The sequence below is a fragment of the Cyprinodon tularosa genome, unplaced genomic scaffold (genome assembly GCF_016077235.1).
Source record: "Cyprinodon tularosa strain WSP-4 unplaced genomic scaffold, ASM1607723v1 ctg166, whole genome shotgun sequence".
NCBI classification, from domain to species: domain Eukaryota; kingdom Metazoa; phylum Chordata; class Actinopteri; order Cyprinodontiformes; family Cyprinodontidae; genus Cyprinodon; species Cyprinodon tularosa.
Genome location: NW_024038493.1, coordinates 1059650 through 1077051, shown reverse-complemented (window position 1 = coordinate 1077051; position 17402 = coordinate 1059650). Strand labels below are relative to the sequence as shown.

At 39.9% G+C, this 17402-nt stretch overlaps 1 protein-coding gene across 1 annotated transcript in view; it reads left to right on the top strand.

Annotated features, from left to right (window-relative positions):
* The window catches only part of LOC119780786 (sodium/potassium-transporting ATPase subunit alpha-1), a 33194-nt gene extending 23282 nt beyond the window's left edge, over positions 1–9912 (top strand). Inside the window, exons 4-22 of the mRNA XM_038280934.1 lie at positions 1063–1164; positions 1241–1342; positions 1869–1982; positions 2075–2209; positions 4094–4211; positions 4286–4554; positions 4633–4941; positions 5087–5221; positions 5426–5797; positions 5877–6013; positions 6168–6318; positions 6489–6657; positions 6742–6896; positions 6986–7109; positions 7696–7841; positions 7924–8054; positions 8139–8240; positions 9360–9451; positions 9543–9912. Of these exons, the coding sequence (XP_038136862.1) occupies positions 1063–1164; positions 1241–1342; positions 1869–1982; positions 2075–2209; positions 4094–4211; positions 4286–4554; positions 4633–4941; positions 5087–5221; positions 5426–5797; positions 5877–6013; positions 6168–6318; positions 6489–6657; positions 6742–6896; positions 6986–7109; positions 7696–7841; positions 7924–8054; positions 8139–8240; positions 9360–9451; positions 9543–9571 (2892 nt within the window). The 3' untranslated portion in view covers positions 9572–9912. The remainder of the gene's footprint in view (positions 1–1062; positions 1165–1240; positions 1343–1868; positions 1983–2074; positions 2210–4093; positions 4212–4285; positions 4555–4632; positions 4942–5086; positions 5222–5425; positions 5798–5876; positions 6014–6167; positions 6319–6488; positions 6658–6741; positions 6897–6985; positions 7110–7695; positions 7842–7923; positions 8055–8138; positions 8241–9359; positions 9452–9542) is intronic.
* The last annotated feature ends 7490 nt before the right edge of the window (positions 9913–17402 follow it).

Below are 17402 nucleotides of genomic sequence, written 5' to 3'. Positions count from 1 at the left end.
CTAGTGAGAATTAGTTTGAAATATGTTTATTATTAGCATTTTTTTTTTCTTTAAATGGTATCCTTATTTTCTTAATGAAATCAAACCACTTGATGGCAGACTGAGCTCTTTGCTTTGTTCATGAGCTGCCATCATAAAGAAAATGCTGGAAAACTGTGCCTCTTTATGAAAGACTTTAAAAAACAATACACAAACGATAAAGGAGTTGAACGCTGCTCTGAATCATTAAAGAAACGTACAAAAAAAAGATCAACTAGATATGCAAGTATTTAATTGCTGTCAAAATTCTTGTTAAAATATCAACATTAGAAAAAAATAAAGCAAAAATCAATGTTTTTATTTCACTTCTGATCCTTTTTAGTAAATCATAATAATCATGTATCTTATTCAGAACTTTTTTTTTAATATAGTTTCAGAGCCAACCTTTCTTTTAAGCCAATTGGTGGCTGTTTTTGTCCTTTTCTCTGAAGAGCCATCTGTACTTCTGGTACAGGAAAGATGGAGACATCTTGATTAACTCCAAAGGTGTCCTTCCCAAAATAGCATGCACACTACTTGATCAAGTGCCTCTAATTAAAGTCTATATGTTTGGCAGTGCAAGGTATGTTATATTATTTTTTTAAACTAGTGAGTTTTCCTCTTAATTTCAGCAGGTAGGACAATTTGCAAATGAAATAAGTTGATTTAAAATGTGTTAAAAGTAAATGATCTGCTTTGAAGTGGGTAGCATCTAAGATTAAGGGCAAAAGTACTGATTCATTAGTAGATAAGATTATATTATATTATTAATTTGCTTAAATGAAGACATTTGTACCTATTTTAAACCAGTATTTGCAGTGCAGTTATTTTGTGTGATGCTGTTTCCCCTCTGGATCCTTCCCTTAGCTGCGTTTCTTCTGTAGACACCATGTAGCCAGGTGACAGGAAGCGCCTGCCGTCCCCTCTGGGCCTCAACACGTTTCATAAACAAAGATGATGAAACTTACTGAGAACTTGACGCCTCGAAGCAAGCTGAACCGCAGGAGGATTTAACCACGTGTGATCGGATCTGTTTTATTTCAGGGTCTGACTGGTGCGAAAGCTGCTGAGATTCTGGCCCGCGATGGGCCCAACGCCCTCACGCCGCCTCCCACCACCCCGGAGTGGGTGAAATTCTGCAAGCAGGTAACACTGGACACTAATGGTCCATGTGCTTTTGAGTTGAGCTCCTTTTTTTAGACTGGATTGCTCTGTTTTGTAGATGTTTGGCGGTTTCTCCATGCTGCTGTGGACCGGAGCCGTCCTCTGCTTCCTGGCTTATGGGATTCAGGCCGCCATGGAAGATGAGCCTGCAAACGATAATGTATGGAGAGAAAAAAAAGAAAAGTTTCTGATTCATTCTGGAGTTAAATTATGAACCATTATTGTTGCAAATGAAGAACACCTTTAGGAAATTAAAATTTAAAGCAAAAAAAATGCAATCTGGGAAAAGGGTCGGCATAAAATCCCATTTTCTCCGATTTTGGTTTTCTTTTTCTAATTTCATAGATTTTCACCCTTTTTATTTCTATTTTTCATAGATTTTTACAAATTGTATAATTTTCCTGTGGAGTGCGGAGCAAAGATGCGTTTCTATTGGTCTGCTTTACATAATTAATGATGTATTGATCAAACTTAGCGGCTTAGAGGGAAGAGAATATGACCTGCCAAAGGCAATTTGAAAAAATAAAAACAGAATTTTGGAGGGGGAAAAAACAGCAAAGATTTTTCAAATCTTCAAATCTAGATTAAACTTTTACAATTTTCATCTTATAAAATGTGTTCTTTGCTTGCATCAATAATAAAACAGAATTTCCACCGTAATAAACCTGCCGTTTGTCCGTCTCCAGCTGTACCTTGGTGTTGTGCTCTCTGCTGTCGTCATCATCACTGGTTGCTTCTCATATTACCAAGAGGCCAAAAGCTCCAAGATCATGGATTCCTTCAAGAACCTGGTTCCTCAGGTGCTTCCTCCATCAAATTCAAATGAATCCATTGATTCAGGATGGAAGTATGATCTTCTGAACCCATCAGCTAAAAATATCTGGTGTTGCAGCAAGCCCTGGTTGTCCGTGATGGCGAGAAGAAGAGCATCAACGCCGAGGAGGTGGTGGTCGGCGATCTGGTGGAAGTGAAAGGTGGAGACAGGATTCCTGCTGATCTCAGAATCATTTCTGCTCATGGCTGCAAGGTTGGCGCTTTCACTGGAACCCTTTAAGCATTTTTTTTCTAAAAACACAGTGGAGTAAATCTTGGATTAATGTCTCTTTCACTTAATCCAGAAAATATATATATAATTTTTTTACTGGTACACATTTGTTATGACCACTTTGTGACATTGAAACTGAGCTTGAAAAACATCTAAGCTGGCTTTGATTTTTTTTTCTCATTGAAGTGAGCAGCTGGAGGCTTTTATGAGACCCATATCAGTCTGCGGCCTTTCAGAAGGCTTTAGAGAGAATAAAATAAAAGGATCTTTTTACCAATTCTCAAAATGTGAAATAGATTTATATTAGGGATGGAACAGTTTATGAAAACCGTCCGAACCGTTCGGTTTGACTGTCTCTGTTCGATTCGCGTGTGTTGCTTTCGGTTCATGCGCTGCTCCTTTTTCTCATAGGCGAAGCGTTTACACTCCAGGGCAGAAGGTGGCGGTACTGCGACCAAAGCCAACCACCAGTAGTAAACAAGAAGAAGAAGCGAAGCAGCATAGCAGAAAAAAAATCAGTTGTTGTGGAGAATTGTGTCGGAATGGCGCGTGGGAAAGAACAGGAGTTGGAAGACGCGCCAGCAGCACTTTATAGGTCTGCTGTATGGGGCCACTTTGCATTTAGAGTGACCTACGATGACGGAGGAAAGAAAGTGGTGGATAAAAGTGCAACAGTGTGCAAGCATTGTGCAACACATTTTGTTTATGCTGACAGCAACATGACCAACATGTCAGGCTAACAATCAACATATACCGAACTGAACCGGAAACGGTGAACCGAACCGTGGATTTTGTGAACCGTTCCACCCCTAATTTATACTATTCGGCTTTAAATATGGAACCTGAATAAACGGTGATGAATTGGAGAGAGGATGGAAGGAAGGATGCGGGATTCCTGCTACACTTTCTCTTGATTGTGGTAGTGTGGTCATGCGTATCTGAATTGAAATAATAATTGACTATGTCACGTTAAAATGTGGTTGAGATCTTTGGGGTGGGTCTGGTGCCCCTCACACCTGCTATTGAACCCATCCTCCTGCTGAGGAACACTTGCAAACCTTATACAGAAAAACACACTCGTATGTAAAAGCCACATTAGTTTGGTTCCAGGTGTTCAACGAAACGCTGTCAAGCTTAATACTATGCATGTTTTGCTTTTGATGGGTTTCATCTATGTATTCTTGGGAGAGTACCTCAATTGTTGTGGTTGTGTTTTTTAATCCAACATGGATGTGAATCAGAGACCCGCCTGCCGTTCTCTTAGGTCGCTTAGGTCTGTTTGTCATGGGTTTTGTTATTGGCTATTTGAATGATGAGGATGCTGTTTTTTGGTGTTATTTTTGCTTTTTTTTTTTTAAGTTTTTACGCCACTAATAGCTCATTTTTTCAACAGTAGGCTGACAGAAAAGGGGGTATAAGAGAGGGGGAGAGACATGCGGCAAAGGACCACAGGTTGGATTCGAACGCGTATCGGCCGTGTCGAGGACTAAGGCCTCCGTACATGCATACTCCGTCGTGCGTGCTAACTACTGCGCCACCTGCAGGCCCGATCAGGATGCATTTTCAAGTCTTAGTTGGAGACATTTGAAGCTAAAACTGAGTTCAGTGATGGCTTCTTGTAACAAAGATTTTAGCTTTAAAGATAACGTTCACGTTGCAAAATGTAGAATGAAACGATATCAGAAAAAAATGGAAAATGGAATATGAAAAGAAAATGTAAAAAAAAATTAAGATTTTTGACTTGCATATGTGTTTTTTTGTTTGCATTTCTGGAAATTTCTAGTTGGATTGAAAAATTGGCCGACTTTGGTTATTTCAGATTCATATAAAGTTATTCATCATTTTAAATGTTTTCCTCCTGCTAAGGTGGACAACTCCTCCCTGACCGGCGAATCAGAACCACAGACTCGTGCTCCAGACTTCTCCAACGAGAACCCATTGGAGACCAGGAACATTGCTTTCTTTTCCACCAACTGTGTTGAAGGTAGGCGTCTTCCATGAAACCCAGAAACTCTTTTCGTTTTTGCCCTCCAATCAAAGATCAAATTCCGTTTGCAGGAACGGCTCGCGGTGTCGTGATCAGCACTGGGGATCGTACGGTCATGGGCCGGATTGCCACGCTGGCCTCTGGACTGGAGGTCGGGCGCACGCCAATCTCCATCGAGATCGAGCATTTTATCCACATCATCACTGGTGTGGCCGTCTTCCTGGGTGTGTCTTTCTTCATCCTCTCCCTCATCCTGGGGTACACCTGGCTGGAAGCCGTCATCTTCCTCATCGGTATCATCGTAGCCAACGTACCTGAGGGTCTCCTGGCCACAGTCACTGTGAGTCCAGGACTTCATCTCTTCTTTGTCGGGTTTCAGAAAATTTATTGGTTGTTATAAATCAATTTTTCTCTCCAGGTGTGCCTGACTCTGACTGCCAAGCGTATGGCCAAGAAAAACTGCCTGGTGAAGAACCTGGAAGCTGTCGAGACTCTGGGCTCCACCTCCACCATCTGTTCAGATAAGACCGGCACCCTGACCCAGAACAGAATGACCGTGGCCCACATGTGGTTCGACAATCAGATCCATGAAGCCGACACCACCGAGAACCAGAGCGGCACCTCCTTCGACAGGAGCTCTGCCACCTGGGCGGCTCTGGCCAGAATCGCTGGACTCTGCAACCGGGCCGTCTTCCTGGCCGAGCAGAGCAACCTCCCCATCCTGAAGGTAGGTTTCTGCTCTCCTCTTTCAATCAAATAGTAGTTGCTTCCATCCAAGATGGTGATAAGAGAACTTTACAGCATTAAAATGTTTGTTTTCTGTTTGAAATAATTGAGAAAGCCAATCATGTCTCCCCTCTTTTGTCTAAAAGAGAGATGTTGCTGGTGACGCTTCAGAGTCTGCCCTACTGAAGTGCATCGAGCTTTGCTGTGGATCAGTGGCGGGGATGAGAGAGAAATACCCCAAAATTGCTGAGATCCCTTTCAATTCAACCAATAAGTACCAGGTATTAAATCTGTTCTCTCTTAAACTTGAAACTCCACATCAAGAAGCTCTTTGAGGACCTTAAGGGGTCATTTTGCTAGTCACTATCTGAATTGAAGATGTAGATGTTGTCTTCATTTTCATCTCGTATCAAAGCTAAAAAGCAGGAATACAGAGTATAAGATGCTCATATCGCCCTCTGTTTCTCACCCTCTCTCCTTAAAAGCTCTCAATTCACAAGAACCCCGGAGCTGACGCAGAAACAAAGCACCTGCTGGTGATGAAAGGAGCGCCGGAGAGGATTCTGGACCGCTGTTCCACCATCATGATCCAGGGCAAAGAGCAGCCTCTAGATGACGAGATGAAAGATGCTTTCCAGAACGCTTACCTGGAACTGGGGGGTCTTGGAGAGAGAGTGCTTGGTTTCTGTCATTTCAACCTCCCTGATGAGCAGTTCTCAGAGGACTTTGCTTTCAACACAGAAGAAGTGAATTTCCCCGTTGAGAACCTGTGCTTTGTTGGCCTCATGTCTATGATCGATCCTCCTCGTGCTGCTGTGCCCGACGCTGTGGGTAAATGTAGGAGCGCAGGAATCAAGGTCTGTTAGATTTTCTGTATTTTTTAAGAAAAGTCATTTAACTTTATAATTATAACAACTTAAACCTGCCTTTTCTTAGGTTATAATGGTCACAGGTGATCATCCAATCACAGCCAAGGCCATTGCTAAAGGCGTGGGTATTATCTCTGAAGGCAACGAGACTGTGGAGGACATTGCTGCACGTTTGAATATTCCTATCAACGAGGTTAACCCAAGGTACAGAATCATAGCCGTGTAGCGAGAAATCCGTTAAAGTATGTGGAGAACCTCAGGGTCATGTTCTTGGTCCTTAGATTGTTTCAAATATACCTTCAATGTTCCTTTAATTGTATCAGGATGATTTAATCTTTTTTTTTTTTTTTTCTTCCAGGGATGCCAAGGCTTGTGTTGTTCATGGAGGCGACCTGAAAGATCTGACCCCAGAGCAGCTTGATGACATTTTGAAGTATCACACAGAAATCGTTTTTGCCAGGACCTCCCCGCAGCAGAAGCTAATCATTGTTGAAGGCTGCCAGAGACAGGTAAAACATGAAGGACGTATTGTCCTAAGGAAAACCTGCCCCTTTGCCATATTTAGATCTAGCAGCAAAAATGTCTTTGAGTCACATAAACATTAAATCTGTACTTTTATTTTCAGTCAATATTTCAGCTAAACAACGTCAAACTCTCTCCCTCCTTGTTTGTTCTGTAGGGAGCCATCGTGGCCGTGACAGGTGACGGTGTAAACGACTCTCCAGCTCTGAAGAAAGCTGACATCGGCGTTGCCATGGGGATCGCTGGCTCTGATGTCTCCAAACAGGCGGCGGACATGATCCTGCTGGACGATAACTTTGCCTCCATTGTTACTGGAGTGGAAGAAGGTGATGACATAGTAAAGAAAGAAAAGATTCTTTAGATGCAGCTTGATACAGAGGTCCTAAAGTAGGATTTCATTTTCTCACCAGGTCGCCTGATCTTTGACAACTTGAAGAAGTCCATCGCCTACACCCTGACCAGTAACATCCCCGAGATCACTCCTTTCCTCCTCTTCATCATCGCTAACATCCCTCTGCCTCTGGGAACTGTCACCATCCTCTGTATCGATCTGGGAACAGACATGGTGAGGATGCTTTGCCTTTTTTGTTCTGCCTCAATTATCCCTGCAGTCTGCAGCTCCTGACCGGCCTCCTCTCACCTCTCGCCCCTCAGGTTCCCGCCATCTCCCTGGCTTACGAAGCTGCCGAGAGCGACATCATGAAGAGACAGCCCCGAAACCCCAAAACAGACAAACTGGTGAACGAGAGGCTGATTAGCATCGCGTATGGACAGATCGGTAAATAAACACTTCCTGGGTTTATGTGGGAGGTATACTGTCTGGTTGAACCGTAGAAGGAAATGTGTTTTTAACCACAGGGAGGACAAAAAAGGGGGGTTAGATGGTGGGACGGTTCCACTGAGTTCTTCTAAAGCCAGAACTCTGTGTTCCTGTTCTAAGTTTAGGATCAGGGAGTGCTGCTCTCCCAGGTGTTCTCTGGGTGGCATTGAATGAAAGGAGGGAAGCAAAAGTTTCTGCTTGTTTTCTGATTTACAGTTTATTTGAATTAAAGCCACAAATAACTTTGGTCATATTTCTTCTCTGTGAAGAAAGCAAACCTTTTCAGCTTTTTGAAAACAGTTTATTGCTCTTAGGAATGAAAATTACCTCTTTTTTTTACCTCAAATTTGACTCAAATGCTGTTTTCAGTGTTGTTTTTATCTTTTGTTAGTCATTTTCAGCTTTATTTTTAAAATATTTTCATATTTTTGGTTTGAAATGTCTCTATTTTTATTCTTGACCATTAAAAATTCTGGTTTCATTTTTCAATTATCCATGACGGATCGATCAATCTCTCATTCTTTACTGACTGTTGCTCCTGTAGGGATGATCCAGGCTCTGGCGGGCTTCTTCACCTACTTCGTCATTTTGGCGGAGAACGGTTTCCTGCCATCCACCCTCATCGGGATCCGGGTGAACTGGGACAACAAGTACATGAACGACCTGGAGGACAGCTATGGGCAGCAATGGGTGAGTCCCACGTCTTTGTTGGTGATCTAGAGGAAGGTTTCCGCTGAGCTGCGGTTTTTAACCTGCTGTGAAATCTGTTCAGACGTACGAACAGAGGAAGATCGTGGAGTTCACCTGCCACACCGCCTTCTTCGTCAGCATCGTCATCGTACAGTGGGCCGATCTGATCATCTGTAAGACCAGGAGGAACTCCGTCTTCCAGCAGGGCATGAAGTGAGCAGATCTCTGCAGAAATCCAGGATTGAACCAGTAGATGTTCGGAGTCGCTTCATCGTATTTATTTCTGCTGCGTTTCAGGAACAAGATCCTGATCTTCGGACTGTTCGAGGAGACTGCCCTCGCCGCCTTCCTGTCCTACTGCCCCGGCATGGACGTCGCCCTCAGAATGTATCCTCTGAAGTGAGTCCATACATATAGAAGGATCCAGAAACATCTTTTATCATTGAGTTTGGTTTTAGTTTGTTTCAGTTCTGGAAGTTATCTAGACCAGTGTTTTTCAACCCTGGTCCTCAAGGCGCACTGCCCTGCATGTTTACGATGTCTCCCAGCTTTCACACAGCTGTTATCAATTGATAGCAGATTATCAGGCTTTGCTGAACTGCAATCATCTGAATCAGGTGTGCTGAAGCTCAGAAACATCCAAAACATGGAGAGCATTGTGCCTTTAGGACCAGGGTTGAAAAACACTGATTTAGACTATGATGCCAACTTAGAAGTCTGTTTTTCTTCCTTTTCCTTGTACCTTCCTTCTCTCCTTCCTTGTATCCTTCATTCTCTTTTCAATTTTATGTTTCCTTCCTTCCTTCCTTCCTTCCTTCCTTCCTTCCTTCCTTCCTTCCTTCCTTCCTTCCTTCCTTCCTTCCTTCCTTCCTTCCTTCCTTCCTTCCTTCCTTCCTTCCTTCCTTCCTTCCCAGGGTTTCCGCGGGTCATTAAAAATCAGTAAAAGTCATTAAATTATTATTTTTTAAATTAAGGCCTTAATTGGCATTACAATTAATTATATCTGGTTATCGTGGCATTTAAAATGCTTTATTAAAAAAAAAACTGTTTATAAAAACAATTTCATCAGATATATTATATCGCAAATCTATATTTATATATTTATATTTATTTATGTTAGTTTTAGTCATGGGTACTTGTTGATGACTTCAAAATTATTTCTAATAGCATTAAAAGAGCATTAAAAAGCATTACTCATTCCTGTATAAACCTTCCTTCCTTCCTTCCTTCCTTCCTTCCTTCCTTCCTTCCTTCCTTCCTTCCTTCCTTCCTTCCTTCCTTCCTTCCTTCCTTCCTTCCTTCCTTCCTTCCTTCACTTTCTCTGTCCTTTTTCCCTCAATCCTTCCTCATCTCTCATCCTACCTTGTTTTTTTTCCCTCTCTTCCTTCCTTTTCATTATTTTCAGCAGATGACACATCTGCATGCAGCTTGTTTAGCTTAGCAGAAAGGATTCAGCGGTCTAGCAAGTTGAGTCTGGTAAAGACCAGCTGATCAAATCTCTTTCCTGATGTTTTTCAGACCCAACTGGTGGTTCTGCGCCTTCCCCTACTCCCTGCTCATCTTCATCTATGATGAAATCCGTAAACTGATCCTCAGACGCAGCCCAGGAGGTGAGTCTAGAACCTCTGCTTTTGTTTTTTGTTTTTTTCTTTCCCTGATCAGCAGGTCGTCCTAAAATCTTTTTTTTTCTTCTCTCTTCAGGCTGGGTGGAACGGGAGACCTACTACTAAAGACCCCGTCAGTCCAGTCGACTGCCGTCTTGTCCTCCACTCCTCCTGTCCTTGCATGAATATTGTCTTGCTGCTCGGAATAAAAAAAAAAATTTTAACCTCTGTGACAAATAAATTGGAACGTGTTTTTATATTAGGGAATGCTTGATACTACTATTAGATAAATACTGAGACGGAATATGCTGATGATGATGTTGATGATAAATGGTAATGCTAATGACATGAACACTGAACATTGACATGACTTTGCGTGCCTTGTTTCTGAAACAGGACCAATTTTTTACGTGTTTTTAACAGTTATGAACGTTCAATAAAAATGCACTCGAGTCAGGTCCCAGAAAGGCTCCAGTTCTCATTTCTTTATTCTTTATCTTGTTTGTTGTCCTTATTTCTAGATGAATAAATGGAAACAATAAAAAGTGCCACAAAGGTTTTAGTGGATCCAAATGCCAAGAAATGCAGTAAATTACTAAAATGATTTGCCATTTTTATTCCCAGACTTATTGAAAAGTGAAATTTTAAAAACTGATATATTTTAAGTGTAGCAGATGTTCAAGGTTTTGAAAGTAACGTAACTATTTTAAAACAAGATTACAATTTTTCTTTTTTATAGTTCTCTGTAGGTTGGCACAGGCATCCTGCTAAAACCGATGCTAAAGATGCTGTAGGGTAGAAAGTGCAACAACAAAAATGAATAGAAAACCTTTTTTTTTTTTTTAAATCAGGCTGGGTTTACAAAAGGAAAAGTATTTAAGTAGATTAATTATACAACTTCCTCCTCCAATTTTCTTCCAGTATTAGGCGGATATTCTCACAATGCAATCGAAGGCCTACTTGAACAATTCCACACAGGATTATAAAAGATCTTTAATCTCTGGGGGTGATTTGGAAGCAAAATGATTTTTTTTCTCTGAAAAGAATTTGGTTTTATTCCTTTATTTATACTTTAAAATTATATATTTGAAAATCTAATGTGGATATGATACATTTGTATTTCCTTTTGCAGTAAGTTTTGATAGAAGAGTCCAGCAGGTTGATATTTGGGTCAAGTTCTTGAGCAAGGAACTAAACAAAGACAATTAAACCAGTCTGATTGGGTCAATGTGTTCTATATAAGCAAATCAGCTTGTTGCATTCAGTCATTTACTGCAGGATTCACTCCGCAATGAGCATGTAATGATAGTAGACATTCACTTACATTGTGTTGTTGACTTTTCCTTGGTAAACTAGCTCCATAGGTGGTTCTTTGTAGGTAATAAACTTAAGACATGTTCTGAGTATATTTTTATGAATGATCAAGGAGAGCAGATACAGTTACAGTAAAGGCTGAGCCCAAAGCTATGTCTAAGAGTGAAACGGCCACAGCATGGGGAAATAACAGGCTCAACTATATAATTTAAAATCAAATTTGCTGATGGTAGCAAGCCAGCTGATATATCTTTTCAGGACGGTCTCACAGACCAGGTGAAGCATATATGACAAAAGGTAAAGAGAAAATAGAGTTCGGGGATGAACTAACAAAGACTGCAGAATGGGAGAATAGACAGAATGATGAAAAGTGGTCTTTATGTCCTCCAGCAGCTTAAGACTTTAGCAGCATTTTCAGTGTTTTTAAGCCTCCTATTCCCATATTCCTCCATACTTCCTAATTTTCTATTACAAAAACTTTAGCATTCGCTATCTGCAAAAACGGTCAAATTTGACTCTGTAAGCGGCATCTAATTACTTCTATTGCTTCTTGAATCAAGCAAGTCTCCCTTTCAAGACCAAATTTTTATTTAATCAAGGCTTGGTAATTCAACATTAAATCCAGATTCCCTAAATCATAATTTGTGATCTTCAATAGCTGTATTTAGTCTGCAGACAGAAAATAAATAATCACAAAAAAAAAAATCAAAACTTAATCAGGTGTAGTCATGCAGGGTTACTTTCAGAACTCAATTTAGATTACAGGCATGTCTTGAAGACATAAAAACCTGGAAGAAACTTTCTTCTCCTGAATACAGACAAAACAGAAGTTATAGTCTTTGAAAAATAAGCCGATTAGTCAGCCACATAATTTGGAAGAAATTAAATTGATCTCAGGCTATAAATAAAAAAATCCTGGTGTTATTTTTAATCAGGACTTGTCATTTAAATCCCATATCTAAGAGGTTTCTAGAATTTACTTCTTTTCTCTGTGGAATATCGCAAAAAAGAAAAAAAAAAAAAAAGAAATATTCTGTCCAGGGTGAGTCTGAGAAACTAGTCCATGCATTTGTTACTTCATGGCTGAATTATTGTAATTCTTTACTATCAGGAAGTCCACAAAATGTTAAAAGCCTTCAAATATCCACTGGACTTGGTTTTCAAATCTTGAAAACCAAGTCCAGTGGATATTTTTTGAATTTTTACGGAATTAAAAGCCTTCAGCTGATTCAAAATGCTGCAGCCAGAGTTCTGATGAAAATGAAAAAGAGATCATATCTTTCCTATGCTAGCGTTTCTTCATTGGCTTCCTGTTAAATCCAGAATCAATCTCCAGGTCTACTAGTGTTTCGTAGAATTCCTAAAAGTAGAATGGTAGGCAAATCTTTTAGTTATAAGGCTCCTCTCCTGTGGAACCAACTATCAGTTTTAGTCAATGAGGAAGACAACCTTTGTGCTTTTAACTGTAGGCCTAAAACCTTCCTATTTGATAAAGCTTATAGTTAGCGAGACACTGTTATGATGCTATAGGCTTAGACTGCTGGAGGACATAGGGACATCTTTTTCATCATTCTGCTTCATTCTCTCTCTATTCTCCCACCCTTCAGAACTTGTTAGTTCAAATCTAACGTTCTGCTCTCTCTGCTTTTTCTCATAATAGCTTCGTCTGTTCTGTTCCTGTTTGAAACCATCCTGGAGAGAAATATCATCTGTGCTGCTGCCATCACTACATTTTCATAAAGATGTTCGAGATTGACCTGTTTTCCAGTGTGGTCCTGTTTCTCTGATTGTGATTGGCTAGATGTGCTCTCCTCATCCTCTGACATGGGAGCTGGCTCAGAGCTCGTCTGGCTGGCTTTGTGTGACAGTTGCTTTTTGTATCTCTCCTTCTGTCTCCTTGAACCCCAGTCGGCATTGGCAAATGGACGCTCACACTGAGTCTGGTTCTCCTTAAGGTTTCTTCCTGTTAAAGGGAGTTTTTTTTCTCTCCACTGTCACTACAAGCATGCTTAGTAGATGCCCAAAAATACTAGAATAAAAGAATTGAAGAAAAAAACTACGTTTAACATAAAAAAAAAAAAACCTTTGAATGTTAGGAAAGTACGAATATTATAAATCTTAATAAGGTATAAAATACATTTTTTTCAATATTGTTTACTGTCAACCCAAAAGGGACCCTAAGTTGGGGAATTTGATAATTATGCATTTAAATTCCCTAAAGTTTTACAATGAACGTTTCATTTCTGATCCAATTTCTGAGTAGTGTGTTTTAATGACCCATATTGTAACAATTACAGGTTTTTAATCATAGACTTGGCATCTTATTCTTTGATAACTCCTCTATTAATGCTGCAGCAGAGGCTGTCTGGCTCATTCTTTCTTGAAGCTCTTAAAACAAAACACCACGAATCGCGTAATTACCTCCTTGATATTGAAAAGTCTTTAATAACATTCACTAAATACAGTGTATTATAGAGTAACATTTTGTTTTAGCTCTTTGAACATTAAAAATGAACAGATGAAACTGGGACACATTTCAAACAGAACCATGAGAAGCAAAGAGATAGAAGGCCCCTCCATCTCTGTTGAAGTGATACAGTTTATTTCATATTCATGCCAGTAGAAACTAGGTCACAGTTTAATGAGAAAGATATGCTGACCAAATCTGCAAACTGAACTCCGTTAGGAACGCAGCTTCCTCTATGTCTCCGATCTTGTCAAAAAAACTGCAGAAATCACTGGAATATCCTGTTAGTTGTGGTCGCTGAAGAAAAACAGGGAATTGACTCCATAAATCAACCCACCTGAGGAAGACATTAACAGTTCAAAACTTAACCTATAGAATAAAAAAGGATCTTAGACATTTTGAAGAAAGAGATAACAGTAATTTAACAAATACCCCAAAAATGATTTCTTTAGGTGTAATAATTCAATACTATTATGCTCCTCTAACGAAGTATGTCACTTTAAATCTGCAGGTTTACTAGTAGGTACTAGAATTAGTAGAATGGTAGGTAGATCCTTTACTTATCCAGCTCCCCAACTATGGAAACAACTACAGGTTTTAGCTCGTGAAATAAGACACTCTGTCTATATTGGCCTTTAGGCTGTATTAAAACTTTCCTTTTTGATAAATCTTATAATTAAAGTAGCCAAGGTTGTCCTGTGTTATCTCAATAGCTATGCTGCTATAAGCTTACGCTGCTGGAGGACATAGGGACTTTTTCTGATGTTGATCCTCCACTTCTATTGTATTTTTTGTTTCTGTCCCTTCCTTTTATTAAGCATAGTAGCTATATCCGGTGTGTTCTTTATTGGCTGTGAGATTATCTTAGAGGGAAGAATCAGCGGAGCTGTTAATATCAACACCTTAGGTTATAGATCACAGAGTTGATATGACATGAAAACTGGCTCATAACTCATCTACTTAAATGTTTCTTTTGCAGACAGAAAATACCTGTAAAGCTAGTTTAAAGTAACACTGTTGCATAGAAAGTATATGGATCAGTGTTTGTGTGTTCTTTTTATGTGTTAACTGTAGAGGCAGACAGTTTTGATTGCATTATATAAATTTTGGTTCAGTTCCAATTCGCAACCATTAGTGTCTCAACCCATTGTTCAGTCCAGTCCAATCATAAAGAGTGTATAATTGAAATTTAACAATAGCTTTCAATGCAGTCAGGTCAATTTTAGGATTACAAAGTAAATAATATTGTTGTCAGTATATATACTGCCAGTGTTGCTCGTGTTTTGTATCATTGAACAGCTGCTTGTTCAGCCGTGACAGAAGATAAGCCTTGAAACGACAAAGATTACAACAACGGAGGATGTCACTTGAAAACAGTACAGCTCAGTAGCTTCAGCCCTTGTCTTTGATATTACTTTTATCATCAAACTATAGATTTCTTTTGAATATTCTTACATACTTTCTTAATGTACTGCATGTCCTTTAGGTATTAAGGCATAATAATAATAAAAAAAGGATGATATATCTTGGGTTTATTATCCACAGGTCTAAATATGAATCAAGATTCCAATATGTGGATGCAGAAACCACATGCTTCTTTTGTATATATGTATATATATATATATATATATATATATATATATATATATATATATATATATATATATATATATATATATATATATATAGATATATATGCTCTGGCAATAGGACGGGACAGACTTAGTGTCTCTGCAGCTAATTTGTTTGTCAGGAAACACCTCAGCTCTGTCAAGATATCATGCATCTCTAGACTGACCTCAGTGACAGCTTTGACGCTGTGTGTGAACAGTAAGGGCTAAAGGGATCAGAAAAGTTTGCCCTGCTCCCGTTCTTCCTCTCTCTGAGGATTTAGTTTCAGTCAGACATGGTTACTTTGAATGACTGCTCCTACTCAAGTGGTTAAAAAAAGGCAGCATGACAAAAGCTGACAGCTTTCAGGCATGGGTTTTTCTTTCTTTGTGCTAAGTCATTAGTTTGGTCAGTATACTTATTTGGTTGATCTTTTTTTTTCTTAACAAAAAAAAAGGAAATCAAGCATTCAAATGAAAATCCTGAGATTCAATAAGATTGCCAAATTGTGGTACATCCACATCAAACTGAACACAGCGCTGTCACAAAAACCTTTACTGCAAAGATTAACTCAGTTCAATTCAGTTTATTTATATAGCGGCAATTCTCAACACGTTATCTCAAGGGTCTTTTCAGACAGTTCAGGTAGATCCTAAAGTCAGATTGATTCAAAGTTGTCTAAGGAAATTCAGCTGATTTCATCCATTCATTAACTTGCTCAGCAGAGGATTCACTCCTCTGCTATCCGCTTGTATTCTGACGTTGAATCTACACCAATCCCTCACACCATGCATGTTTGTAGCAACAGTGGAAAAAAAACTCCCTTTTAAAAGGAAGAAACCTTCAGCAAAACCAGGCTCCGTGTGAGCGGCCATCTGCCAAGGCCATGGGGTTCAAGGGGACAGAGGCAGACATACAGAAAGAATTTATATATACAAAAGGTAACTGCCAACCAGCTCCATAAGCGGCCCCGTCCAGGAAACACAAAGCCAGGCAGATGAGCTCTGAGCCAGCTTCCATGTCAGAGGATGAGGAGAGCACATACAGTTAGTCACAGTCAGAGAAACAGGACTACACTGAAAAACAGGCCAAGCTCCAACATCTATAAACAAAGGTGTTGATGGCAGCAGTGCAGCTGATATTTCTCTCCAGGATCAAGTCACAGGCAAACAGGAACAGGTCAGATGAAGCTACTATGATGAGAAAAAGCAGAGCGAGCGAGTTAGAGGTTGAACTAACAAATATGGCAGAATTGGAGAATGGAGATACAATTCAGCAGAATGAGGAAACCTGGTTCTACGTCTTTCAGCGGTCTAAGACTATAGCAGCACAACTATAGAGATAGCTCAGAAAGACCTGAGCCACTCTAACTATAAGCTTTATCAGAAAAGGAATGTTTGTCTTGCCTTAAAAATAGACAGGGTGTCTCCCTCATTGACTAAAACTCGTAATTGGTGCCTGATAACTAAAACATCTGCCTCCCATTCTACTATAGGAAATTCTAGGAACCACTAGTAAACCTAAAGATTGAGAGTTCTATGTTAGGAACATATGCAATGATCAGAATACCGGTATTAGAAACAGTGGGGCAATTTAAGGCCAGATAAAATAGAAGTACTGTTAAAAAAAAATGGTAATACAGTGATTATTATGGCTATTATTAATCCCTACACCAATGCAACCAGCTGATCTTCTGCTGTGGTGGAAATGAAGTGGCCTTAAGGTCATCTGAATTGTTGGGTCGGGTTTCTCTCATCTACATCATGTCAAGCCATGAGTCACAGCAATGACAATAGACTATTGTAACTCTAGCCATGTGGGAAGGTACCAAGCTCGTCTCAAAAATAAAATCTGGTCCTCCATAAAGTAGGACATGCTCTAAAATGTCCTGGTAGATGGTTGCTTTGTTATAGTTTAGTTATAGTAATTATAATTCATTTTGGGGGAAGCACTATTCACATTATAAGTGTGGAGTCCTCTTTGGTTTAGGACCAGATGGGTGGCCAAACCTATACAACAAAACTTTGCTGGCTCATTGTAGGTTCTCAGCTTCTTACATGGTGTTCCTGAATTGCAGAGACATATTTGTAAAAAAAAAAAAAAAAAAAAAAAAGAAAAGAAGAATTTACACATATTTTGTAAACAGTTTTTGTGTCATGATCGATTAAAGAGATCTGATCCACATGCAGAGAACCACTCAGAGAACCAGGGGGAAAGGTGGACAGGTTTATTGAGGAGACTGTACAGGAGTTGAATCAGGGACTCAGAGAACTGGTGAACCGGAACTGGAAAGTCTGGAGAGGAGATCAAAGTGATCAGTTCATGTGCCGTAGGAAAAACTGATTGAGTCTTTAGCACAATGTAAGCGGGGCTCACGTTTTAGGGGGTTCTTGTCTGTCCTTGATCCAGTTGGTGTGGGTTTATCCAGAGAAGAGGGAACTCGTTAGAGAGCAGACAGGTAGACATTCGTTGGACCCTGAGGAGCAATGGAGCCGACTGTCACTTGGATTTCCGATGGGGACTTGAACGGCACGTGTGGAAGTTTTCCCCTGCTCAGTGTGAACT